This window comes from Hetaerina americana, unplaced genomic scaffold (assembly GCF_022747635.1).
Source record: "Hetaerina americana unplaced genomic scaffold, ioHetAmer1.1.p SCAF_10, whole genome shotgun sequence".
Lineage (NCBI taxonomy): Eukaryota > Metazoa > Arthropoda > Insecta > Odonata > Calopterygidae > Hetaerina > Hetaerina americana.
This window is the reverse complement of record NW_027286070.1, coordinates 26,408,132-26,430,901: the sequence shown is the minus strand read 5'-3', so window position 1 is coordinate 26,430,901 and position 22,770 is coordinate 26,408,132. Positions and strand designations below refer to the sequence as shown.

Below are 22,770 nucleotides of genomic sequence, written 5' to 3'. Positions count from 1 at the left end.
ATTTAATATAGGGATCCTGTCCACTTCGCCCTTCTCACTTTTCCTGCCCGGTCTTCTTAACCCCAAGCCCTCCTTACCCGCAGTATTTAATCACACCCCCTCCCTCTGTTCTCCTTTCTACAACCCTCTTATCTTCAACCCATCCCACACCATCTTTTCATTCCACACTTTTCCGCCGCTTTGCAAGAGAAAGGGAACCAAGTTGAGATCATTAGGCTTCTCTCATTTCGAAGTTCTCATAACCGGTGAAATGAGTGAAAACGCTTTCATTTTTTTGGTTCAAACACTCCCTTTTCTTCCAGACACTTCCTTCCCTCCACTTTTTCGGAATGGGGAGAACTTATAGAAAATTCGCTTTCTAGACAATGCAACTTCCCACTCAGGCGAGCTTTCCCCCATTCCCCCAGGCCCCTCCTCACAAAGAACTCGGTCCGGGGCTCAACGTTCGCACCTATACCCCATGCCAAGGTCCCCCGGAGTGCCTGAGGATCCTCCCCATCCATCCCTGGTGTTCGGAGAATTCCTAGAGCGAAGAAAATTTGGAATGAAGAGAGGTTAGGTTACATATGGTGCGAACCGGAGGGCCCAAGAGAGGAACGAGGGGCGAGGGGCACGAAGATCCATTAGCGTGATTTTCTGGAGAATTGCATTTCTTATATATATATATATATATATATATATATATATATATATATATATATATATATATATATATATATATATATATAATGGGCTGACACAACATAACACAAATAGAAAAGAATAGACACATATAAAAGAACACTTACACGGTAAATTGTTCGAGCTTTCGGCCCTCTCAGGGGCCTTCTTCAAACATTGCACTTCCTTCTACATAGGTGAATGCATTACCCCCTTATCCATCCGAATGAATAATCACCGGTACTCCTGTAATTCTGCCTCACTCTCTTCTCTTCCTATCCCTTCACACGCCAATTCCCACAACCTTTCATTCGACCAGTGTTTTTCCCTCAGCATCCTAGAATCCCTACCTGATTCAGCTACCAACATAGAGGTGAGAACTCGTGAATCCGCCTACATACTATCCTTCCGTTCCTTTAAAATTCCCACCCTTAACCGCCATATTTAATTTCCCTCCCAGCATTCCCTCCACACCTCCCCTCCACACCTCCCCTCCACGCCCATAACTCTTTCCCCTCTCCTGATCCATAGCATATTTTCAGTCTCTCTTGAAGAAGGCCCCTGAGAGGGCCGAAAGCTCGAACAATTTACCGTGTAAGTGTTCTTTTATATGTGTCTATTCTTTTCTATTTGTGTTATGTTGTGTCAGCCCATTATTGTGCCGCTCGTATGAGTTTTTCCGTACAATCGTTATATATATATATATATATATATATATATATATATATATATATATATATATATATATATATATATATATAAGTTCAATAAATCGCTCCAATACTCTAGGAAGTACAAAACAAAAACTAAGGTAGGAATACTCTTAAAACTGTAAAAAATCTAGCATTGTTTTCTTCGATAAGCACCAATTTTAAAGAGTGAAAGACATATTTTTGGTGTTTTCGGAATTAGTGAAAAAGGTCACACAATGTAATAAATCTCATGTTTCAACACTTAATTCCAACTTTTGCTAAACAAATTTTTCTTTTAAGTATATTTAACGAGTCATTTTTACCTTTAAAGTTATTTGATTTTTTGGTTCCAAAGGACTATAATATAATTTTAGACGTACAAGTATTTCTCCGTACTGAGTACATTGAATCATCATCCGGGTAATCAAGATGAGGATTAAATTACAGCAGCTCTCCAAACTCTCCTATCCCCTGGAATCTTAATTTCATCATTACAGGTTGCACCGATATTTTCCATCGCCTGCTTTTTGTTGTTCAGCTTCCAGTAAAGTTCTTACCCTCCATGCTTCCCAAATTATGATCTTCAGTTAACTATTTTACTCAGGATATGTCCAATAAAGTTTCCTCTTGTTATATCGAATGGCTTCAATCTTCGGTCATTCTTCGAAAGTCTTCTTCATCTGTTGTAATATGACGACTTTATTTTCAATATTCTCTCAAGGCACCACATTTTCATCCCCTCCAATAACTATTCTCTGTGTTTATTATTATGGAAAAGATATATAACACTGAGATATTATTACCCAGCTGTTTATCATCTATAGCCGTCGTCATCGTTTAAAACGAAATGCATAGTTCAGAAGTAGGTCTTTATCAATTTAGGAGGCATAATAGAGACACTGGTCTTCATGTAATTGACATATTAAGTTATCTTTCACGACCACATCATTTCAAACGCATGCAGAATCTTTGATTTTTATGACAATTCCACATTAGATCTGAGTTGCATAAATATAATCTTCATAGAATGCTCTTTACTGAATACACGTAAACATTGTAGGAATAACTGATTGGGCGTCATTCCTTGGCAACACTATGGTAAGAGATATTTTTTCAGTCACGGATTCATCTTCATCCTGGCGAGGGGTTTCCACACATTTTATCTGTAAAATGAAGCGTTGGCGTTGGTACATTTAACGTTCTTCCGATAGCTCTGTTTTATGTTTTCATGCTATAATGAATCTAAATTATTTGATTATTTTAATTTTAATCGGGAAATTCAATGCTGCGATGAAATCCTGATATTTAGTACAGAATACATGGACACATGAAAGGGATCAAGATAAGCAAGCCAGAAAGCACAACCATCCCGCTATTTTATTTGCTATGGGTAGTCTTTACTAGGGGAAAATGTTGTGCAGATGAAATGAAAGAAAAAATATTATTTCTATATTTATTCGCAGATGAAGTCAGAAAGAAGCTTGTATTACTAAATTAGTATTTACAGGCCTGGATTTTATGATACAGGTTGGACAAGACGCATATTACCCTCTTTTTCATCCATCATCAATTTTGCCAACCAATATCAAATTCCAAGAGATAATCAGCATACGTTGTGTATTCCTTAGTATCACAATTGTATTGAAATATACATAGCTAAAACTCGAATTTATCTCAGCATTTATGACCATGTAGAGTACGTTTCCATCAAGAAAGAAGGAAAATCCTCCTTTTCTTGAGAGTGTATTTATATCATATCAATTATATGATATAGTTGTAATAATAAATTCAATATTAATATTCGATAATAATTACCATTGTCTTTAAAATAAGGTGCCTCAGGGATTCTCTTGTTTAGCTGATTTCTTTTACTCGTTCAGTAATTCTTTTTTTTTCAACTTCCCCTTCATTAGTCAAAAGATATTTCCAAAAAAATGTTCTCCAAATAATTAAAGTAGTAAAGTTGCCATACTCTACCTTTCCTCGAATTTAATAGTGATGGTATATCCGCCTGTTGTGTCAAATCAGGTAAAGCAGTTTTATCTTAAGAATTTATGAATTAGATTGGAAGCAGGATCTATGCATTGTGGCTTCCCCCGAAGTTAACTTCAAGAAACGACGCAGTATGTCAGAATATACTCATACGAGTATAATGCCTTCTTTTGTTTGAAATATTTAGCTATTTTTACTCTTGAGACAACCTATTGTTAGTTCAAGGCTGGGAAGAAACGTGAATGGGGAACATTAAGGCATTAAACATTCTTAAGGTTCCTTCGAGAAAAGGAATGTATCCCACTATTGAAAGTACTTGTTCGTAGTAGTAGATTTAGGGTAGGCGACCAATAGTGGTGGTTATTTGCGCCATTAGGGATGAATAGGAAAGGAGGAAGGGTGGAGAGAAACCCGACGTTGGTATAAATAAGAGAATTTGATCAACACTTATATATATCTTGGTGATAATATCTCTCCATAGAAATCCGACAGATTGACAATTAATACAATGTTTTAGACGAACTGTTTATGAATTCTAATACGCTACCAAAATATAATATTTTATATTTTAATGGCTAAATTTCTTGGTTTTAAATTATAAACCTCATGGATTAGTCCACATCTAGTTGGAAAAAGACTTATTTCTAAATTACAGAATCACCCATTGAGTAAGGTAAGGGGTAGAACAGGTAGATAATAAGATTGAGGTGGGAAACAAAAGGCAAAAGGGTGTTCTTAAAGAGTTATATTAAAGAACACTCTTTAATAAAAATCATTAAATGAATGCAACCTTCTGTACCTTATACGATTCATCAAAAGTAATTTTAATTCTTATTTCCAAAATCCAAACCAAGCAGAGGCTGTATTTTTTTCCTGAGTGGTCGTAGGCATCAGACCGGCTATTATAATCTTTATTCAATTAATAGAACATACAAATAGTTTACAACAGGTAGTTATTCGCGATTTTTGGAATTAAAATAAGGATAAATATTAACGAAACTATTGTTAATGAGTAATCAAAGCTTTCCGAGTGCAATTTCAATCGCAACTTGCAACAGATAATTTAGACATCTGCAAAATTTAATATATCTTAATGGTGAAACCAAATCTGCGATGATATAATATATGATATAAAGTGATGATATAAAAAAATAGTCCATCGGTTGAAGTGTGAATGGCACAAATTTGTACTAAAACCGCCCTTACATAAATTATACCCCAGCTTAATTGCTTTCAATCCAGAAGAATGGCGTAAATTTAAAGTTATTCTGATTGAGTCTTAGATGATTCAATTCTGAATTTGTTCCCCACAGTTTCAATAGTTGGCATTATATTTATGCCCGAGAAATCTTTCAGCAAGGGAGCATTTTGATACCGGAGGCTCTTTATTTGTTAAAAAATTGCTATGCCGTCATTCATCGCTAATTTTTGCTTGTTCCTCAGCGCACTAGCAGTCTGCGCACATTACTTCTCCCTCGCTGGCGTTAAGCCTTTCTTCGGGAGAAAAACCAAACAGGGCCTTTAAAGCTCGTGTGCCCATCTATGCATCAATCTCGGAAATGCTTTTTTGCACCCTATCTCACCCATTCAATCTCGACTCCATTCAAGCAGCCATCGTCCAACCGCCCGTGCCCTGAAAGCCTCTCCATCCGTCGGAAGCATGCACCTATGCAACATGCACTACGTGCATCGGAGAAAAATCTCGACTTTATTTTCCTTCCACATCAAAAGTCTCTTTGTCCTTTTTCATGCTCACGGATCATGTGGATACTCTTTTCAAAGAGCTCCTTCGGATCGGGAGATAGTGATTTTTTTAGTGGTTCGCTCACTCCTGGGCGTCGAGGAATTACACCTTTTGTTCGATGTGACCAAGCTTAGAGAGCTACGAAAGCACCCATTATCAACAGACTTTTTGCTCATTATCGCCTATATTTGAACTTCTTTTATCACACCTCTCGCGGTCATATTTTCTCCGGATGCACGTGTAAACACCGCGCCATCGGGATTTTTTGGCTTCGGTAGGAGGGTGTCTCCAAAAAAGTCATAAAGGTCCTCCGTTTTATCGGAGGTGACGTCACTTGTGGTAGAGAAGCTGAAGAACCGAAAGGAAAGTATATCACAAATGAAACAGTTTTTCAAAAATTGTCTCGTTAAAGCAGAAAACACTATGTTTAAGCCTAACAATAAACCTAATAAATTATCCAGAGAAATATGAAAACCCCATATCTGATCGGAACAAGTGGGAACGGTCGAAACATATTTATAAAATATAAATCTCGGGACCAAGAGCGCTAAAATCTTTTACTTATACCGTTTTCTGCAGCTAGAAGACTTTTGAAAAGTATTCTTAGTGCTCCTTTTCATTAACTATATCTGTTCACCTACACTTTAAGCTATTCAATAATATATAAAAGATGTATGGTTAATCCACTAAAGAAATTGCTAAAGAGGGTGTTAGGATATCAGCAATGACATGGTAGAAGAAGAAATCGAGGAGGGAAAAATGATGTAATTCTTGATTTTCTTCGAGAAAATTGTGAGAGAGCACAACGACGCTACATGAATGAATCTACTACATGTTTGACAGGCTATCCATATATGCTGACCAGCCGATAAGTGTGGAAAATAGGTAATTATTTATTCATTTTCACGAGTAAATTCTTACCGTCTATATTTTTGTAGTTAGTTTACTCCAGAATTGTCCCGTTTTCATCAGTTACATTTACTTACCCCGATTTTTAAATAATATTATTTATAATTATTCTTCTTGTAACATCGAAAGCTTTTGCGGAGATTAAAAGATGACCCGATGGATTACGTGTTCCTCCAGCGGAGGATCATTTTTGTCTGTAAAGATGATCCTACGCGGAGGCACCCGAAAGCCATCGAGTACTCTTCTCGTACGTTATTCTTTTAAGTTTGGCTCTTTCCATAACTACTAAGACCTCCGTCGCATTAAATTACATATTCGATAAGGCCATCTCCTTTCCCTGTACTGACTACACTTCCACAGTAAAGCTGACAAGTATCCAGAAAATATTTAGTTTTAGCTAAAAGGTAGGTACTTAGGAAATTTGAATTGGAAATTCTGCGGATCGGAACCTTGCCGGTATCAACCGTTCAGCTGCCGATTTCTCAAATGCATTTTTCATAAAAGCAAAAAGAAAAACTTCTCGCTGCCAAGGTTTTTTTCCTCTGAGGCCCGTCGCCTTTCCACTTAATGGTTTCGTCAGTTGTCGGCGCCGTGTTCTCCTTTCGCTTGCTACGGAGACTGCTATTTTCAAGCCGATGACACTTTTAAGTTTTACCACCTCCGATCCTCTGCAGCTTCCATCCCGCTCTTGCCGACGCCCGCCTGATCATTCCCGTGCGATCCCTTCCGTATCCGTTCCACTTAATTCCCCATGCATTATTCAATTTGCCTCCCATCTTTATGAAACCTGGAGACTCTCTTCGGTTGTGCTGGCATCGCCGCGTAAATCCTCCCGTGGTCTCCCTATCGTGGCATATCTCTCACCCAGACGGACCCGCGCCGTCAACTGTCTCTCCGATCGACGAGCGGTGACGCCAATGACGGGGGTGGGAGGAAGTGGGTTGGCGGTGTGGGGGGCGTGCTTGATCACTTCTCCGTCACTCTTTTACCGCGGAGAAGGAGTGAACCCTTCCTCCCAACAATACTAGTTTACTCCCGACGCCCTCCCCTCTTTCTTGCCCCATTCATCCTCCCACTCTCACACCCCAACCCCCCTCTCTCTCGAGGGTGTCAAGACGTCGCATTATCGCCGCCGCGATCGGCCGCGGACCCACGGTCATCTCGAGACAACCCCCTCCTCTTTCTTTCTCTCCAATGGCCCTCTCGTTGCAGCGATCGTAAAAGTCAAACGGCCAGGGAGTTAACCTGAGTTGATTACGGGTGGGTGGCGTGGGGTAGACTGTCCGCCGTGTCTCCTTTATGTGCCCAACCATTTCCCCCTCCCTGATCCGACTCACCTCCCGTTTGCGTCTCCCTTCCTTCGCGGTGAGTTCTGCCCCGTCACACTTTTCATAGAGTCACTCCCAGCCGGACACTAGTTGCACATTTCCCCTGTCTACCTTTATTTCCACTCTCCGTCTCGTTTCTCTCCATCCTGTCGCGAATTCTTCTCATTAGAGAACTTTAAGTAGATGTTTCTCTTTAAGGCAACGCCAACCAGAGTAAGATCGGCATTATAAAACTGGTTAATTTTCATGCAATAGCATTGATTGCTGAAGCCATAAGTGTATTTGTCTATCCGCGGGAGAATCTGATTTAAGAAATTATCTGATTTTTGAGAAATGCTTAAACTTTGACCATTTCAATTTCATAAGTCTACAAGTAAGTCTTCTATTTCTTAAAATAAGTCCTTGGTACGTTTTCATTGATACATTATTCCGATGCTTTTCATGTTAAACATTAATTTCATTATGACGTTCGCGAGTGCAAGAGAACGCCTTTTCATCGGCTGGATCATTGCCACAAAGTATGAAGTACACACTTGCGAGTAATGTGTTAATTATGTCAGTCGGTTGAAAACCTATTGTCAATGAATTTACTTTTATCTTATTAAAATCTGCACACAGTTTTCAGTTATTTATCATCAAGCCTTCCAGGGATGCGAAGATCTTTTGAAAATCAAATCTAACTCCACCGTTTCCTAAATTGGTTACATGTTTAATAAAAATTCCATACAATTCAATTTACATTTGTTCTGACCTTTAACAAACTGATACAGCTCACGGCTGTCTTTTAGCCAGGCCATTACTACCATAGTTGTCAGCAAACCTGTATGTTGGAGTAAAATGAGTAAAAATGACTGAAAAAAACAAGATTTTCACTGTCTTATAATAAGGAATAATCCTCCATATGCATATGAAAACACCTCTCATATTGAATAAGGAGCTACTTACATCTTTTGAAATTATTTATGCCATGCGCAGTAGCATTCAATACCATTGCGCAGTACCCACGTCTGAGCTCAGGACTATTCAATTCAGTTCTAAGTCGACCTGCTACATTACTGAGGCTCGATCTCTTTTGCCCCATGCGTTTCGAACGTGTAAATTCCTAATATATATTCCATTTAAGAACTATTCGCAAAGGCTTCAGTCGCCTCGGGTGCAATAAATGCGAGCACGTCCAGACTCCATCGAAGCTAGCGGAGGGAAGCTCTCTTCACCGCGCGGCGTGCACTTGAGTCGCGAACTTTACAGCCGTCCACCAGAGGCGAACTGTGCGATAAAGAGACGTGAGAGGATTCAGCGAGATGTGCGAGCGCATTTGAAAAATAAATCGGGAAAACCCCCGGGGGGTGGTTACAGATGTGTCAGGCCGGATGGCGAGGCGAGGGTGAAAATGCCGCACGGTCGGCGTTACGCACTATCACGTCTGCAGACAAGTCCGGCGCTCGGGGCCATGGCTGGACGTTGTGCACAGTTTCCGCGCGGAAAAGCGGGTTGAGAGAAACAGAGAGCGGGAGGGAGAGACAGAGAGAGATGCGGGAAGTGAAAAGGATGCTTTACGCACCACTCCGCTGCTGGGCGTGGCGGGGGCTCGCCACGTTCCTTTTCAATTACCTACACCTCCGCTCCACGTCATCCTCAGCTCTTCCCACGCACCCTCCTCGCTTTGAAACCATTTCCTATGCCAACGTAGAAGGCCGCTAAGATTCCTGCTTGAACCGGAGTATACCTATCAATGTGCATGTCCCTCCCTCACCGCTCACACGCATCTTGTGCGTCGTTCCCCGAGCCTGAGAATAGAAAGTTCCTCTCTAATGGATTAGGTTATTGCCATATTTCCAGAGAGCAACTACTCGGAGCTGAATGAAACGATGAAGAGTTGTATCACTGACGGGATTTGATGACTTTAAACCTGGCGGAACGCATCAGATTCTCGTTTTCCTAAGATGGGAGCGTCAAAAGAAGAAGTTTCTCGTAAATCATCTCAGGAAGAAGTTAGAACCTCAGAATGGCTCGTATTGTATACTGCGTAGCATGCCGCCGATCTTGGAGAGATATTTGAAAATAAGACAGCTGATGGTGAAGTTTTATTTTCATCTCCCTCTATGCATAACTTTATGTCCGAAAGGAGCATAGCTATAGCGGGAAAAGGAGATTTGGCAAGTAAATGTTTTGAGGAAAGATGATTCGGATTCTTCCAAAAAGAAGGGAGTTCGGATATGAGAATGCGATAAGGTAAGCTCTGGCGCCTAGAAAGAGGAAAATGTGTTGGAAGAAAGTGAAGGAAACGGATGCTTGGGATGTAGGAGGATCTAATACGCCTGCAGTCTCCCTTGCAAAGAAGGTACTGCTACAGAGTTTGGAGTTGCTAATAAAAATTGAAGTGGTTTTTGCGTGGTTAAAAGGTAATGGCAAACATTTTGAGTGCACGTATACCAATGCGATTATTCCCATGAGAGGAGACAAGAGTGCCTTAAGGGTATTAAGTGGAAACCCCTAAAGATATTACTCCTTCTCCCCAATCCGTGATGGTGCATAAATATTTTTACGACTCACTCGTTGCATGAAAAAATATAAACTTGGATCACGAATGAAGATGTGTTATGAAATAATGGATGCGGGCTTCATTTTTTCTATGGTAAATAGAGAGCTAAAATAGAAAATTGGAGAATGTAAACGAGTGACTTTTTTCTGTGGGGTATTTTAATAGTAGTTTGTGGAGAGTACATTGTGTCCATGAAGTTCAAATATTTTAATATTATCCGCAGAATGTGAAAATTTCCAAATGATTGGACTCAAATAGCTGGTAGATAAACAGAAATGAATGAATACCCTAGATACGAATCTTGAAACCTCTTCTCCGAAAATACCTACATATAATCTAATTTAAATAATCAGAAATGTGGCGTTTATTTAATGCTTTAAACACATTTTCCGAAAATCATCACAAAATTGATTCAATAACAATGAAAAAAATAAAATTTTAAATGCACTAGAATATGTTTTACCTTGATATTCGAATAATTGGACGACACAGCCAAGATTAGTTTTTGGAGATAATGCACATCGGGCGTATCTTGAGGATTTCTCGAATTCATTATCATGAGGAATATTATAAACCACTGTTTTACCAAGGAGAGTAGTTCATGAAAATTCATTCTAGGCTTGGACTTTTTAAATGTTTCTCTTCTATGAAGGTTAGCTTAAAACACTAAGCAATAATTATTCCGAGAATTTAGCCATGCTCAAATCATGTCGGAAGACATTAATTTTTAGTTTTGTCACCGCCTAGTCCATTACCTGCAAAATATACTACTTCCTTCCACACCAAAATAATAGTTAGACTCCCGCAGTTAAGGGTCTAAAATAACAGAAAACGCATTTTACGCACGCATTACCTGCGGGCTAAATTCTGTGTTCCCGGGGGTGCAAAGGTGCTCATTTCAACTGCTCCTCTTCGTGGAAGACTTTAACGGTTGGCTCATGGGTCTAGGTAAAGGCCTCTCCCCTCTCTCTCTCTCTCCCTATCTGTAGGTTTTCACCCGCTGCGATCCGACACACATCATTTATATTCACTGTACATTAACCATCGGTTTTGCTCCCTGCCATATCTCCTGCCTCAAACGCTCTCAACTTCAGATGATGCTTCTGCGCTTAGTGTGATGCACATCGGCTCAAGAGACTCATTTACGTGCCCTCGATTTTCCTTCCCTCCTGCCTCTCACTCCCTCTTTCTCTCCCTCTTTTTCTGCTATTATACATTCCGTGCGAGATTTTTCCCTATTCCTAAAGCACATTGCGTGTTTGAAGATCGTTTACTTTTGGTCTTCATCGAGGTGACTCCACTCTTCTATTTAGCAGAACATCTAGTCTTGACGCGAAACGTTCCCGCAAGACTTGTTTTGTGTGTTTATGGGTTCCTTAAAAGCGATTTGTTTTTCATCCTTCGTCCGCTTATACTGTCTGGAATCGGGTCCAATAGGTGGTGGGAATAAATATCAGCTCCCGAATGCTGGAACTAATGAATGCTAAAGTCGTTATGTGTCTTGGAGCGCACTAGCTAGGAATGTCTTCGGAAACCTCAAGAAATTTAAAAATGTCTTAACTGAATATGTGGGTACGTCATCAGGATGCTTTCGTTTTATCTGGGTAATTGAAATTTACTAGTCGTTCCCTAAATACCCTTTTACTCATCTATACTTGTGGGTTGGGCGTGTACAGGTCTTAAGCTGTTGGATAAAGAGAAGAAATGAAGCTTTGTATTCTCAAGCAAACTTTAAGAACAGATTTTCCTTAATGTGAGTTGAGGAATCAGAATTTATAATTTACAAATATACCCTAAGCCAACAAAAATAGCCAAAACCATAACCCTATACCGGTATATGTATATTTTCCCGGGACCAAAAAAGCTATTAGCGACTGAGATTTGATCCAGAAAGGTTCCTATCTCAATTTTGCTAATTCCGATTATAAGATTTCTCTTATAATAATCAGGGTAACTATCGATAATCATCCGATTACTGAATGATAAATAGACATTCATATCAGATAATTTCGTTAAGTGGCCAAACGTTTTTATATTCTAATCATGGTATCGTTTGATGAGGTAACATATTACACTTTCAAAGAAAATTTACCGAAGAGTCCACAAAGAGAAGTCCATTACGAAGGATGCAGTACTCGTGGATTCAGATGCCTCTAAATTCATCTGAGAATGAGGCAGAGCAAACTTATGAGACCTAACTCATAGTGAATGATCATGAGTTTTCTTTGGCGTCAATTCTCGTCCGACGAACGTCGAATTACACTCGAAGCATAGTCCACACGCAACTGTATTAAGAATAGACTGAAATATTGATGAAAATAAGTTTCCCTATCACGGAAATCAGCACGAGTTGTCATGATGGAAAGCTGGCTAAATTAATCACAAAACCATTCCTATGTCCTCGAGCATTCATGTTTGGACATGTCCACCGTCGCAGCGGTGGTTGCAAAAAAAATTAAAAAGTAAAATGAGAGAAAGAGGTCGATGGGCTGTGTGCTTGCGATGGAAGAGATGGAACGAGGGTGCGAACTCCAGTGAAGCTCGAGAGTTGTTTTCAACTACCTCTCCTTTTTCCTGCCCGCCCAACGCTTCATCCCTTGCTGCCTCCGATTCTGGCCACAAGCCAGTAAACCTTATAGGAAACCTCTCGATCATCGCCAACACTTCCAATTCCCTCACTTCTTAACGTACGACCCACACTCCTACCGACCGACCAAAACCTCTCTCTCTCTCGCTCTTCACATCTTAACAACCTTTAGGCCAACCACCTTGTTATAACTCGAATTCATTCCGATAACATCGAATACGTCACTCAAAAGTGATGACCACTGTTTCATCACGAAGTATATATCAGGCCCCTCGGGCAAAATCTCTATACAGTTAGCATTTATTCACAAAAGAAGTCTCACTTCCTGAGTTTCATCGTGACCAAGTTTAATGCATTGATGGCTTCCTTTGCGCCAGAAGAAATGCTTTTTTATTTATGTCTTTAACTTCGATCAATGCAAAGAAAGTATTCAGTTATTTATTTTATTTATTTATTTATTTATTTATTCAGTATAAGTCCGAAAACAGCACATTTAGGCCTTTACATCGAACTATTAACAACGATAACAATGTCACATTTACAAACACCCAAGCCCTAGATGGAGGGAAACTCACCCAGGCGGGAATCGAACCCGCGACCCTTTGAATGGCAGACGAGGACGTTACCCCCGCCGCCACCGGGGCCGGCAAATTTCCAATTTGCCGGCAAACTTCCATTAGCAGCAATTTCTTTGTGACTCTTATTTTTCAGAATAGTTTCAACGTATTTCCTTAAATATGCCGAATGAAAGCAAGCTAAGCAAGAAAGTTTGGGCAATGCCTAGTTTGTTTGCTAGATATGAGAACAGGATCAAATATAGGAAGAGTAAAAATGCGTTTTTGTATTACTATACTAATTTAAAAGATTCTAGGAAAAAAATAATTCACTCTGGGTAGGTATATTTCATAAATGACCCAATAATGCACGATTGTTCAATGAGTTAGTATTTTAGATTGTCCTCTATGCTGAAATTGGTTTTGGCGACATGTTCATATACATATTAACCTCTATTTTTATATTTCCCAATCCTTCCTCACGTCTGTATGAAAAAGATTTTTAGTTTTAAAAAGGCGAAGAGCAAAATTAATAATGTTTTAATTAAATTACACGCCCAGAGATTTTTTAGGTGTTATTCCTCATATAAAATTCCTAAGGCTTAAATATATTTAGTTTTAACCTGTCATTACTTGAAATTTTGATATTATGAACAATGCAGACGTCACTAACAAGCATTTGGGAAACTCTACTGTACTTCTTAACATATTTGTTTCTGTGTTGTGCAGCAATAAAATGTGAGTTACTTCTATTTTACTCGGCAACATTTATGTCAAAATATTTATCGAATTTCGTTTTGTACGGCATGAGGTATCCGCGAAGGAATGTTTCATACCTCTCAGAGTAATTCAGAACTCAGCAACGGTACACCACTTCTTAATTTTCTTGGAAGGCATAAAGCGTTTTATGGTCCAAAATCCGTGGCGCTTTACACTATTCAGTCGTTGAAATCCCTTTTGGCAGAAGGAAATCCTTACTCAGAACTCTCTGTAATGCCGTTGTTTGTGAAGACGTTTCAGAGGGTTGTCACGTTTTTCATTTATTCATTCGTACCCCTTACGCTGACCACTGCTTGGGCCAGAAAACTGGCGGGTGGTGACCTTTCCGTGAAAAGCCACTGTCAACCAATAATGACTTATTTTCCGAAAGTCGCGCTGAGGGGAACGCAATACTCTCTGCGTTGAGGACAGTGAAGTTCCTCCACGAGCAGGACTACAGGAGACATACAATCTGTAACTCTGGGATAGTATTTTATTCTCATAATTTTTCATATTATAGTCCCTGATAAAGTTCTGTCTCAATTGGAAAAAAAAGAATGTAAACATGCATACAGTAATACAATAGACGATCGCATTTCAACAATTATTTTCGGATTTATTTATCATTTCTAATATTTTGTAGAAATACAGACACACCCAGCGTGAAACAGGGTCCTATTCAAATGTGTTATTAATTTATGTTTTTTTGCATCTCTTTCTTTTGTTATTTTTCTTTTGATCGGTATTAAAATTGGATGCTTCCACAAACTAGTGTCCTTATTGCCATATTCTTCTAATTCTTTGGGTAAGATGAAAAAAGGACTGCCGCAGTCTTAATCTCGCCCGAATTAAGCCGAATTATTGATTTTATTATTCTGTTTTTCCTGTTTTTTACTGATAGTATAATTTGGTAAAAAAGCATACGAAACCCCATCACTGCTCTTGAAAACAATTTGCGTAAAACATCCTCTTCGATACACAAATTGGTAGTTTCAGTCGTCTAAACTTGCCAAAAATATGAATATGCATCGCTGATATAAAATATTAACCATTTCATCTGCATATGGTAATTATATGATAAGAGGAAGCATGTTAATCCTAAAAGAATCAAGTCTTAGTAGTTGTTTTAACCCTGTAATGAAGCATACTAAATATGCCAAAAACGGAAATAAATGTACTCATTTCAAGGTTTAAGATTTATCGGGAGATGATAATTATAATCCAAATTTGATTACCATTGAGTTTATATTACAATTTTCTTGCGTTTTTCAAAAATATTGTGGTGAAGGAGAAATTTGTCTGACAATGTACTGACAATGTATTATTAATTGCTGATGTGATGCATTTATGTGATTAATGACTTTGATTTGAGATGTAGACCCAGGTGCTATGAAAAGGAGACTGAAAGTGTTAAAATTGTGGTCGGATGCTTATAACTAATGAGGAGTCTTAACAATAATATTACGACGGTAAATAGAGGAAAGAATAGAAGTAGGAATAACAAATTGGGCGTAATTAATCTAATGCTCATCATTTCACTGACGCCCTTAATTGTAGCTACTGAATAGAATTCCAAGGATGAAGTTCAAGAACAAAAGGTTGAAAAAAACAGAACAATGAAGATAAATTGCAGGGCCTACAGCAAATTAATGAATATCCTGAAAGAATATCCGTGACAATAATTTCATAATTGTTTCAACACATTTTTTCAAAACATTTCAGTTCTGTCTGCTTATTTGGGAATTTTTCAATCAACCGGACACCGATGCTTCAGGCGTAGGTTTATAAAACAATGCCCTAATCTTTGTTCTGTTATGTATTTAATAACGGTTTATCGTCGCGACATTGAGATACGAGTAAACATTGGCCATTATCTGCTGTTCAGCCATTCTTTCGGAAGAACCTACGTCTTAACTTCCGCCCTTTCTTTCCGCTACCCCATCTCCACCCGCTCTCCGGCACACACAGTCTTCTTGTCGGACTCCCGTCTTTGAGCTTCCTCCCCACCCACCATTCCCCATCCCCCTTTTCCATCCGTGCACTCCTCACCTTCACCTTCAGATGACGGTGAGAGACGGGGCGTTTGATGGCACCCCCTTCTCACCGTCCCGGCACGCGATAGCATTGGTCAAGGAGCCGCATTGAGACTCCTCCGGATTGGCCAAGAGCCTCCGCGGTGATCCCGCCTACCGGCGGAACGGCTCTTGAAGGAGCACGGCCAGGAGGGGAAGGAGAGGACGGAAGCGTGGGCCGGGGGTGGGGGTTAACCATGGGAAGGTCGCGGACAGGTGGGGTGGGAAGGAGAGACCGTCTTGAGGGGGAGTGGGGAGACCTCCTCACCTTCCCTCTGCAGCGCGAAGAAGGTGCCCATGTGGCCGAGGGAACCACGTGCTCACCGCTGCCACCGAGCCGCTTGGCGGATCCTGTCAGTCGGGCAGAGCCTGGCCATGCGGGAAGGTCAGAGATACCGTGCAGACGCTAGATTGTTTACTTCGGCTTCTACTGGCACGGTGGCGCGGGGCGCTTAGAGAGAAGGGCTCTTCGCTCCGTCCGAGTGCTACGAGTTCGGCGGCTGCCCCACCCACGGCCACTCACTGCGGGAGGCAGACCGGTCGTGTTGTGTTGTTCCCTGGCGCTCTCGCAGCACGCCCCTCTTGGTGTTGTCGTTTGACACACGCTGCCGTCGCACCGTTTGAATTTGCCTCTCCCAGGATAGATCGAGGGCAAGATCTCACCTGGCGGATTGTTTCGAAAGGGTGTCTCCGTGTGTGGAAACACGAGCGCGGACTTCAACCGAGACTGCCGAAACGAGGGCGAAAGCCTTCGTTGGTAGTGCGCTTATAAAAAAAGCCGTTCACCGGCGACGCACACGGGACCCTGAACTTTGCTTGCAGAGGCGGAAGATCGTAACCCTCATTTGGTAAGAGAATGAGAGTTGGCGTGTGACTGCTGTGTATCAAACCAAACCCATGCTGTGGATTAAAACCTACCACTAAGGGAGGAAATCATGTTTGTGTCTGATAGTCCAGTGATTGGCGTTTGTGCTCTCCCTACTGCCTGGTCAAACTTTGCTTCCTATTGACAATGACTGAATTTTTCATATTGGCGCGTTGATTGTATCATTTAATTCCATTCGCAAGGATTGATTCCAAGTGCAGCTTTCAGTGAATGTCAGCATGTTGTATTTTATTTCGCTCGTTGAAGTCTCCAGTTTTAAAATGAAGATGTGACCTTGCATAGATCTAAGTGTCATATATATATTTAAGTGCTACATTATAAAAATATTAAGTGTCCGAATGGTACTTTTCCAACTGACTCAAAAATGTTTCATTGATCTCACGTTCAAGATAGGACTCAGATACTATTATTTTTGAAATTGAACTTCAGCAGTTTTTGTTAACTATAAAAATATCACCATGGAGACGTGTGTACTCATCCCACAGGAGTTTTCCTTGGTGCTGACAGCAGCTACCGCGGGTGTAGATGGTCGTAGAGGCACCGGACTGACTCCTCAATCTACCGGTCTATCAGTCGAAGACCGGAATGCCAATCGCCTCTTCGAAATGAGAGTTGACGTTTGGAGCAACACTAGAATACCGCAAGGAGCAGTTGTCTACCCTTTCCAGGGTACTATCCGCCTCGACAAGCTGGAGGTGTATTCTTATCTGGATGACAATGATGTAAGTGGTTGCATTTTATTTTTACTTTCCTTCGCGTTTTCTTTGAGCTGTTATTCACCTGCCAAAATTGAGAGAGAAGTGAATTAGGAAAGTTGACTGTCAACATCAGCGTCGATGTTCATGAGACTGTGATCTCTTCCAGCCTTCATTTTATTTTTTTCCTCTCTTACATTCTGCTATCATATACTTAATCTCCTCCTCTAGGGATTCAAAAACATTTGAAATGTTTATATTGTATCTCGGCCCAGTCGACAAAGGTCTCAATTAGCACGTGTTAAAATAAAATATTTTTTAAAATTGATAGTTACTACGAAATATTTTGTTCGATTGACTTTATAATGCCGTGTTATTTAAAGCGAATTATCCGTATTATGTAATTTAACTAAAGCACATTACTTAATAGCAATAAGAAAATCGCGAGTAAAGAAATTTTAAATATTTTTCAATAAAATTATGTGTAACAGCTCGCTTAGGGATGTAGCTAAGAGTGACTCTAAAGGAGGTACTGTTACTAAAAAGTACGAATAATAGCGGAATTAATCCTATTGAGATTTTGTGTCTAGGAAAAATGCTGACTTTCCATGTCGCTATTTGATCATCTATTTAGTAACCCTTGGACTTGGATAGACAGAACTAATGACTAGAAGGAACATTTCAAAGTTAAACACACCTTTAGCTTTACCCTGACTTGTTATTTTTTCGATAGCATTTGCTCCTGGGATATCACAAGTGGCCCAGGTAAACTAACCGGCCCCCTTCTAATCGCGTGAATTTTATACGCGGAAGGGTGGCATGAAATGAGAAATGCACTCACTTATCGAATCAGCCTTTGAATTGATCAGCGTGGTTGGTTATTAACTTTAGGCACGTCAAATTTTTGAATTGTAACAAAACAACACATGACATAGAACTCAATATTCATTTAACTTATTCAGGGAGCATTACAAAACTAGTTTCAGATTAAGGGCCGAGACGTTTAAAGATTTTGCAGTCATGGATCAGAAAGGGAGAGATATTCCTTGATTTTTGCTGGTAAATGTGCATTTATCTAACTGATATCAATGTTGGTTAGCATAGTTCCCTAGAGGGTAAGAATTGACCCGTGATGCTTCATTTCTGTCAATCCCCTAATTCTAGCATGGAAAACCATGTTGATATATTTGCTCTGTATACCTCACAAACCTTTGATAAATTTTCGATACCTGACATCACCCAAATACTTGCGGCAAAATGTTTTCGATTGTTTTAGCTTCGTCTCTCCTCTTTAAGCAAATGGCAAGCGTGGTTTTAAGTAAACGTAAGTTTAGTAAATGGTTCGTGCGCGTAATGACATATGTAGGCTTCAATGCACATGGACAAGCTTTATGCAGCGGGTTTAGAACGAGGGAGATGGGAAAAGAGGGCGTTATAGGTAAGGCGAGTAGGACAGAAGGACAACGAAGTCAATGGGAATGGAAAAAGTATGCGAGGCTCGATAGGAGCTCACGCTCTTTCCGCCTCATGAGTGCTTTCGATGGAACACTTGTTACTCAAGTAAACTCGAGTCGACTATCACCTGTCACGATAAAAGTTCGCTATCCGCAAAAAATATTTAAGGTTGTATTATTTTTGCTCCCTTAACGCTTTTTTTATATTTTGAGCTTAGAACTTGAAAATTATGTAAAATATTTCGATCAAGTAGTTAAAATGTGATGCCTTTTATGCATTTTCTAATGAAATATTTACTTTATACTTACGTTCAAAAATTGCGCTTGAATTTAGGAAATATCTATTGTTTGCAGTAGAGTGTAAAAAAAATTTAGAATTGTAAATAAAAAAATAATGAAAAAGAAATATTGTTCAATATTTTTTAAATTTATTTTCAGCCAAATGAGGTAAATGCGTTGAGATATTAATGACGATCCTTGTTCTCTCAATTATATTCAAGAATGAGTCCATCCCCACAAACAGCAAAATTTAAATGTTTCCAGGCTATTAGGTCCTACCTAAATATCCGCCGTTCGAAAAATGCACCGATTTGGATTTATATATTAGAATCTTAATTTCAATTTGTAAAATGTTTTCATAAAACGGCATTGGTAATAAGATTTTGCTCTTTTTCGGAAACTTTAAAAATGCTAACATTTTTCTGAGTCAAAAATCTACAACTTTCGTTAAGGAGTGAAACGACGATGGATATACATATCCTTTGTACATAAGTTTGCATAGGCCATATCAAACTTGTTTTTGGTAAAAAATTGTGTTATATCAATAGAATTCCGTATTCTGTTTCACCGTTTATATTCAGAACCAACATTGTTGTCGCCACTCTCGCTCAGATTGTTTCAACTTTTATCGTCTCCGGTGATCGCCACTTTTACCCGGAGTTCCCCGAAACCTTCTGGACCTTTGTGATTGCCAAACCTTAGAAGTAATTGGACAGTCCTATTAACATTCTCTTGCACCGCTTCCAACCTTCCATTATTTTCCTTCTCGCTTGTCTTCCACGTCGCCGAGCCCCTACCAAGGATCTCCACATTATGCGCTTCTTCTCCTCTCGCCCACCATGGAAAGAATCCACTCCCACACTCAACCAAGGGAAGTATTAAAAGTCCTTTAAACGCTATTCCCCTTGAATTCTCAGAGCCTCCCGACCTTGTCACTAAACGGTGATTATTGAGGTTTTTAACGAGAATAAGGAGAGTAAAGGTAGGCGCGAGCCGTGGAGCGAATCGCCCCCACGCACCCACTCTGTTCTAATTCCTCCCACGATAAACGGTACCCCGGTCTCCGCTCATGATACACTCGAATTCCTTTCCCTCACATTTCGCATCACGGGCGATCAATGGACCTTCGGATGCAAGATGGCGTATGACCATAAGAACCCTGGTCCATAAACCCCTGAGGAAAGTAAGAGTAACTCGCTGCGGGACCACATCCTATTGTGATCAACGTCCATTGATTGATCAGGTATATTCTTTTCAGCTCTCCCTGTTCTGGGGATTTTATTATCATAGCCTAACTTTGATACTTTGAACTACTACAGTCACTTCATCACCCAGTTAGGAGGAAAATGTCTCTTTTATATGCCCTCTCCCCGATAGATCTCACAATTCTCATTTTACTCACTTACTTTAGCGACAATACTCGTACATTTACAAACACAATTTTGCTATTCTTTGATCTGAAATAATTGATTATTTAACTAGAAATCGTATATTTTATAACTAACCAGCTATTTTATTGTCAAATCAAATAAAATTCATATTAATTATAGTTTGTGTCGTTTATACGTAAAGTTAAGGAGATCATCTTAGTGATTCTGAATTTGAATATGCGTTATAAAAGTGAATGAATGACATTCTGAATTTCAATTCTAGCTCTTATTAAACAAATTTACGGCAAACTGTAACAAGCTACCTAGTTATATTAGTCAAATACTAGTCCCAGTCTGTGTCGATTTATCAGTTCATGAATACTATTTTGAAATGCATCCAACTTCAGCGTTGTCTTATATTGCAGTTCATTGCAAGACGAATTATTTTATATAATCAAATAAATAGATTATATCTAACCTCAAACATAAATTTCTCTCCATTATTTTTTATTCGATTAATATTATTATGTGAATTATTATAAAATTAATGTTTTCCAGTGATGAAATTTTTGAGGGTGCAAATCATAGTTTTTGAAATGTTGAAAAAACTATCTATATTTCGCATGGCATCGCTTTTTTAATCTCGAAGGCAGTACAATCGCAATACTGCTTTCCGAGATGCTAAAATATTTTTTTTAATGAGAGACCAGCTATCTTTTCAATTGCCTCGTACATTTCGTGTCCAAATCCGCCAGCTATCGGTTGAATTACGGCAGCTCTAACTCATATAAATTATCGATATTGGAAACTTGAAAAGAATTAGTCACGTTGTTTACATGATTTTTATGTATCTTGTAGCTGCGTATTTTGCGTCCACCCTTACGTACGTTTAAATGATCTAACAGCATTGACTTGGCCCTACCGTAGCATTAAAGTTAGACTGTACTCATAGTCCACAATAGCTCTCATCCCAATGCTACTTATTTTCTAGTCTTCTGTGAGGAAATTCGGTACAATCAAAGTAATGAGTATTCTAGCGGATTAATTTTAGCTCACGGTTTCATTTCGTGTTTTCTTTTTTAGAAGTTTGATACATTTTATATACTTAATATTTTTACTAAAAATGTGAAATTGATTTGAATAATCGGTCGGAAACTATTTAAATTGATCAAAACTGAACTTATCTCCAAATAATTGCTTTTCATTCTGTTGCGGTTTTTCTTTGCGGCTCAGACAGAGGAGATGTATTTTTGCAGCGACCAGTTGATAGATATTATAACACACGATATAAAAATAATATGAAATGATCGTACACAGACTTTCTAGCTTATAAAATTTCTTACATATGCTATGATTTAGCCTTTGGAGAGAATTGAATACGTTAGTAACATTAACAATTAATTATCTCGATCATTACTTTTTTGGGGTCTCATTTCATCTCAGGCATTCTTATTATGACGCCATTGCATTTAAACGCTGTAATACCACCAATGAATTAGGAAAATGGCAAAGTCAGATTTTTAATCTATTTTGAAATGATTTAGTCAATATTCTTATATGAGTAGGATGAATAATCGTTTTTTCCTGATGCACAGTCTGAGGAGATCTCCTGCCATTCGAGCAAGTAAAATATTTTCCGATTCATTGACGAACGCTTCTTTCACTTCTACGGCTTCTTAAATAATAATCAGCCGAGGGTCGTACGCTCGCTTGCCAACGCCAAAATGCGCTGATGAAACTGGGCGAGAGTTTCATGACGTCTCCTGAGATCTCCTAACAAGACGATGACTGATGGACATTTCCTCGGTTGAGTAAATCTCCCGGACACTTGGAGGAACATCAAATGGTCGTACATCATTCCAAATCGCTGCCTGCTCTACGCAGCAGACTTCACCGAGTCAACGATCCGAAAGGATAAGTATAGTATGCCAAAAAAAGAAGAAACGAAAAGAAAAAATAGCCAGGGACTCACATTGTCGACAATGGGCGTCCGTCGGTTGATGTCCGCGCTATCCCATTCACCGGAGGTCAGCAAACAGTGGCGAAACTATTTGGGAATAGAGGGTGAGCGGTTTCAAAGCGTATGGGCACATGGTGACACCAAATCCAGGGATTAGTAAGGCAACCTGCCGCGGCGGTCAAATTCTAGTAAATAAAACGCTCTCGTGCGGTAGGTATTGTACTTCCGCGTTCGTAGGACCGAAAAAAGGTAAGTAATGAGCCGAAACGGTGAAGAGAGTCCCTACT

General features: G+C 39.5%; 1 protein-coding gene across 1 annotated transcript in view; it reads left to right on the top strand.

Annotated features, from left to right (window-relative positions):
* The first annotated feature begins 16,258 nt into the window (after positions 1–16,258).
* Positions 16,259–22,770, top strand: part of LOC139700296 (uncharacterized) — a 244,147-nt gene continuing 237,635 nt past the window's right edge. The window contains exon 1 of the mRNA XM_071598935.1: positions 16,259–17,447. Coding sequence (XP_071455036.1) covers positions 17,184–17,447 — 264 coding nt within the window. The 5' untranslated portion in view covers positions 16,259–17,183. The remainder of the gene's footprint in view (positions 17,448–22,770) is intronic.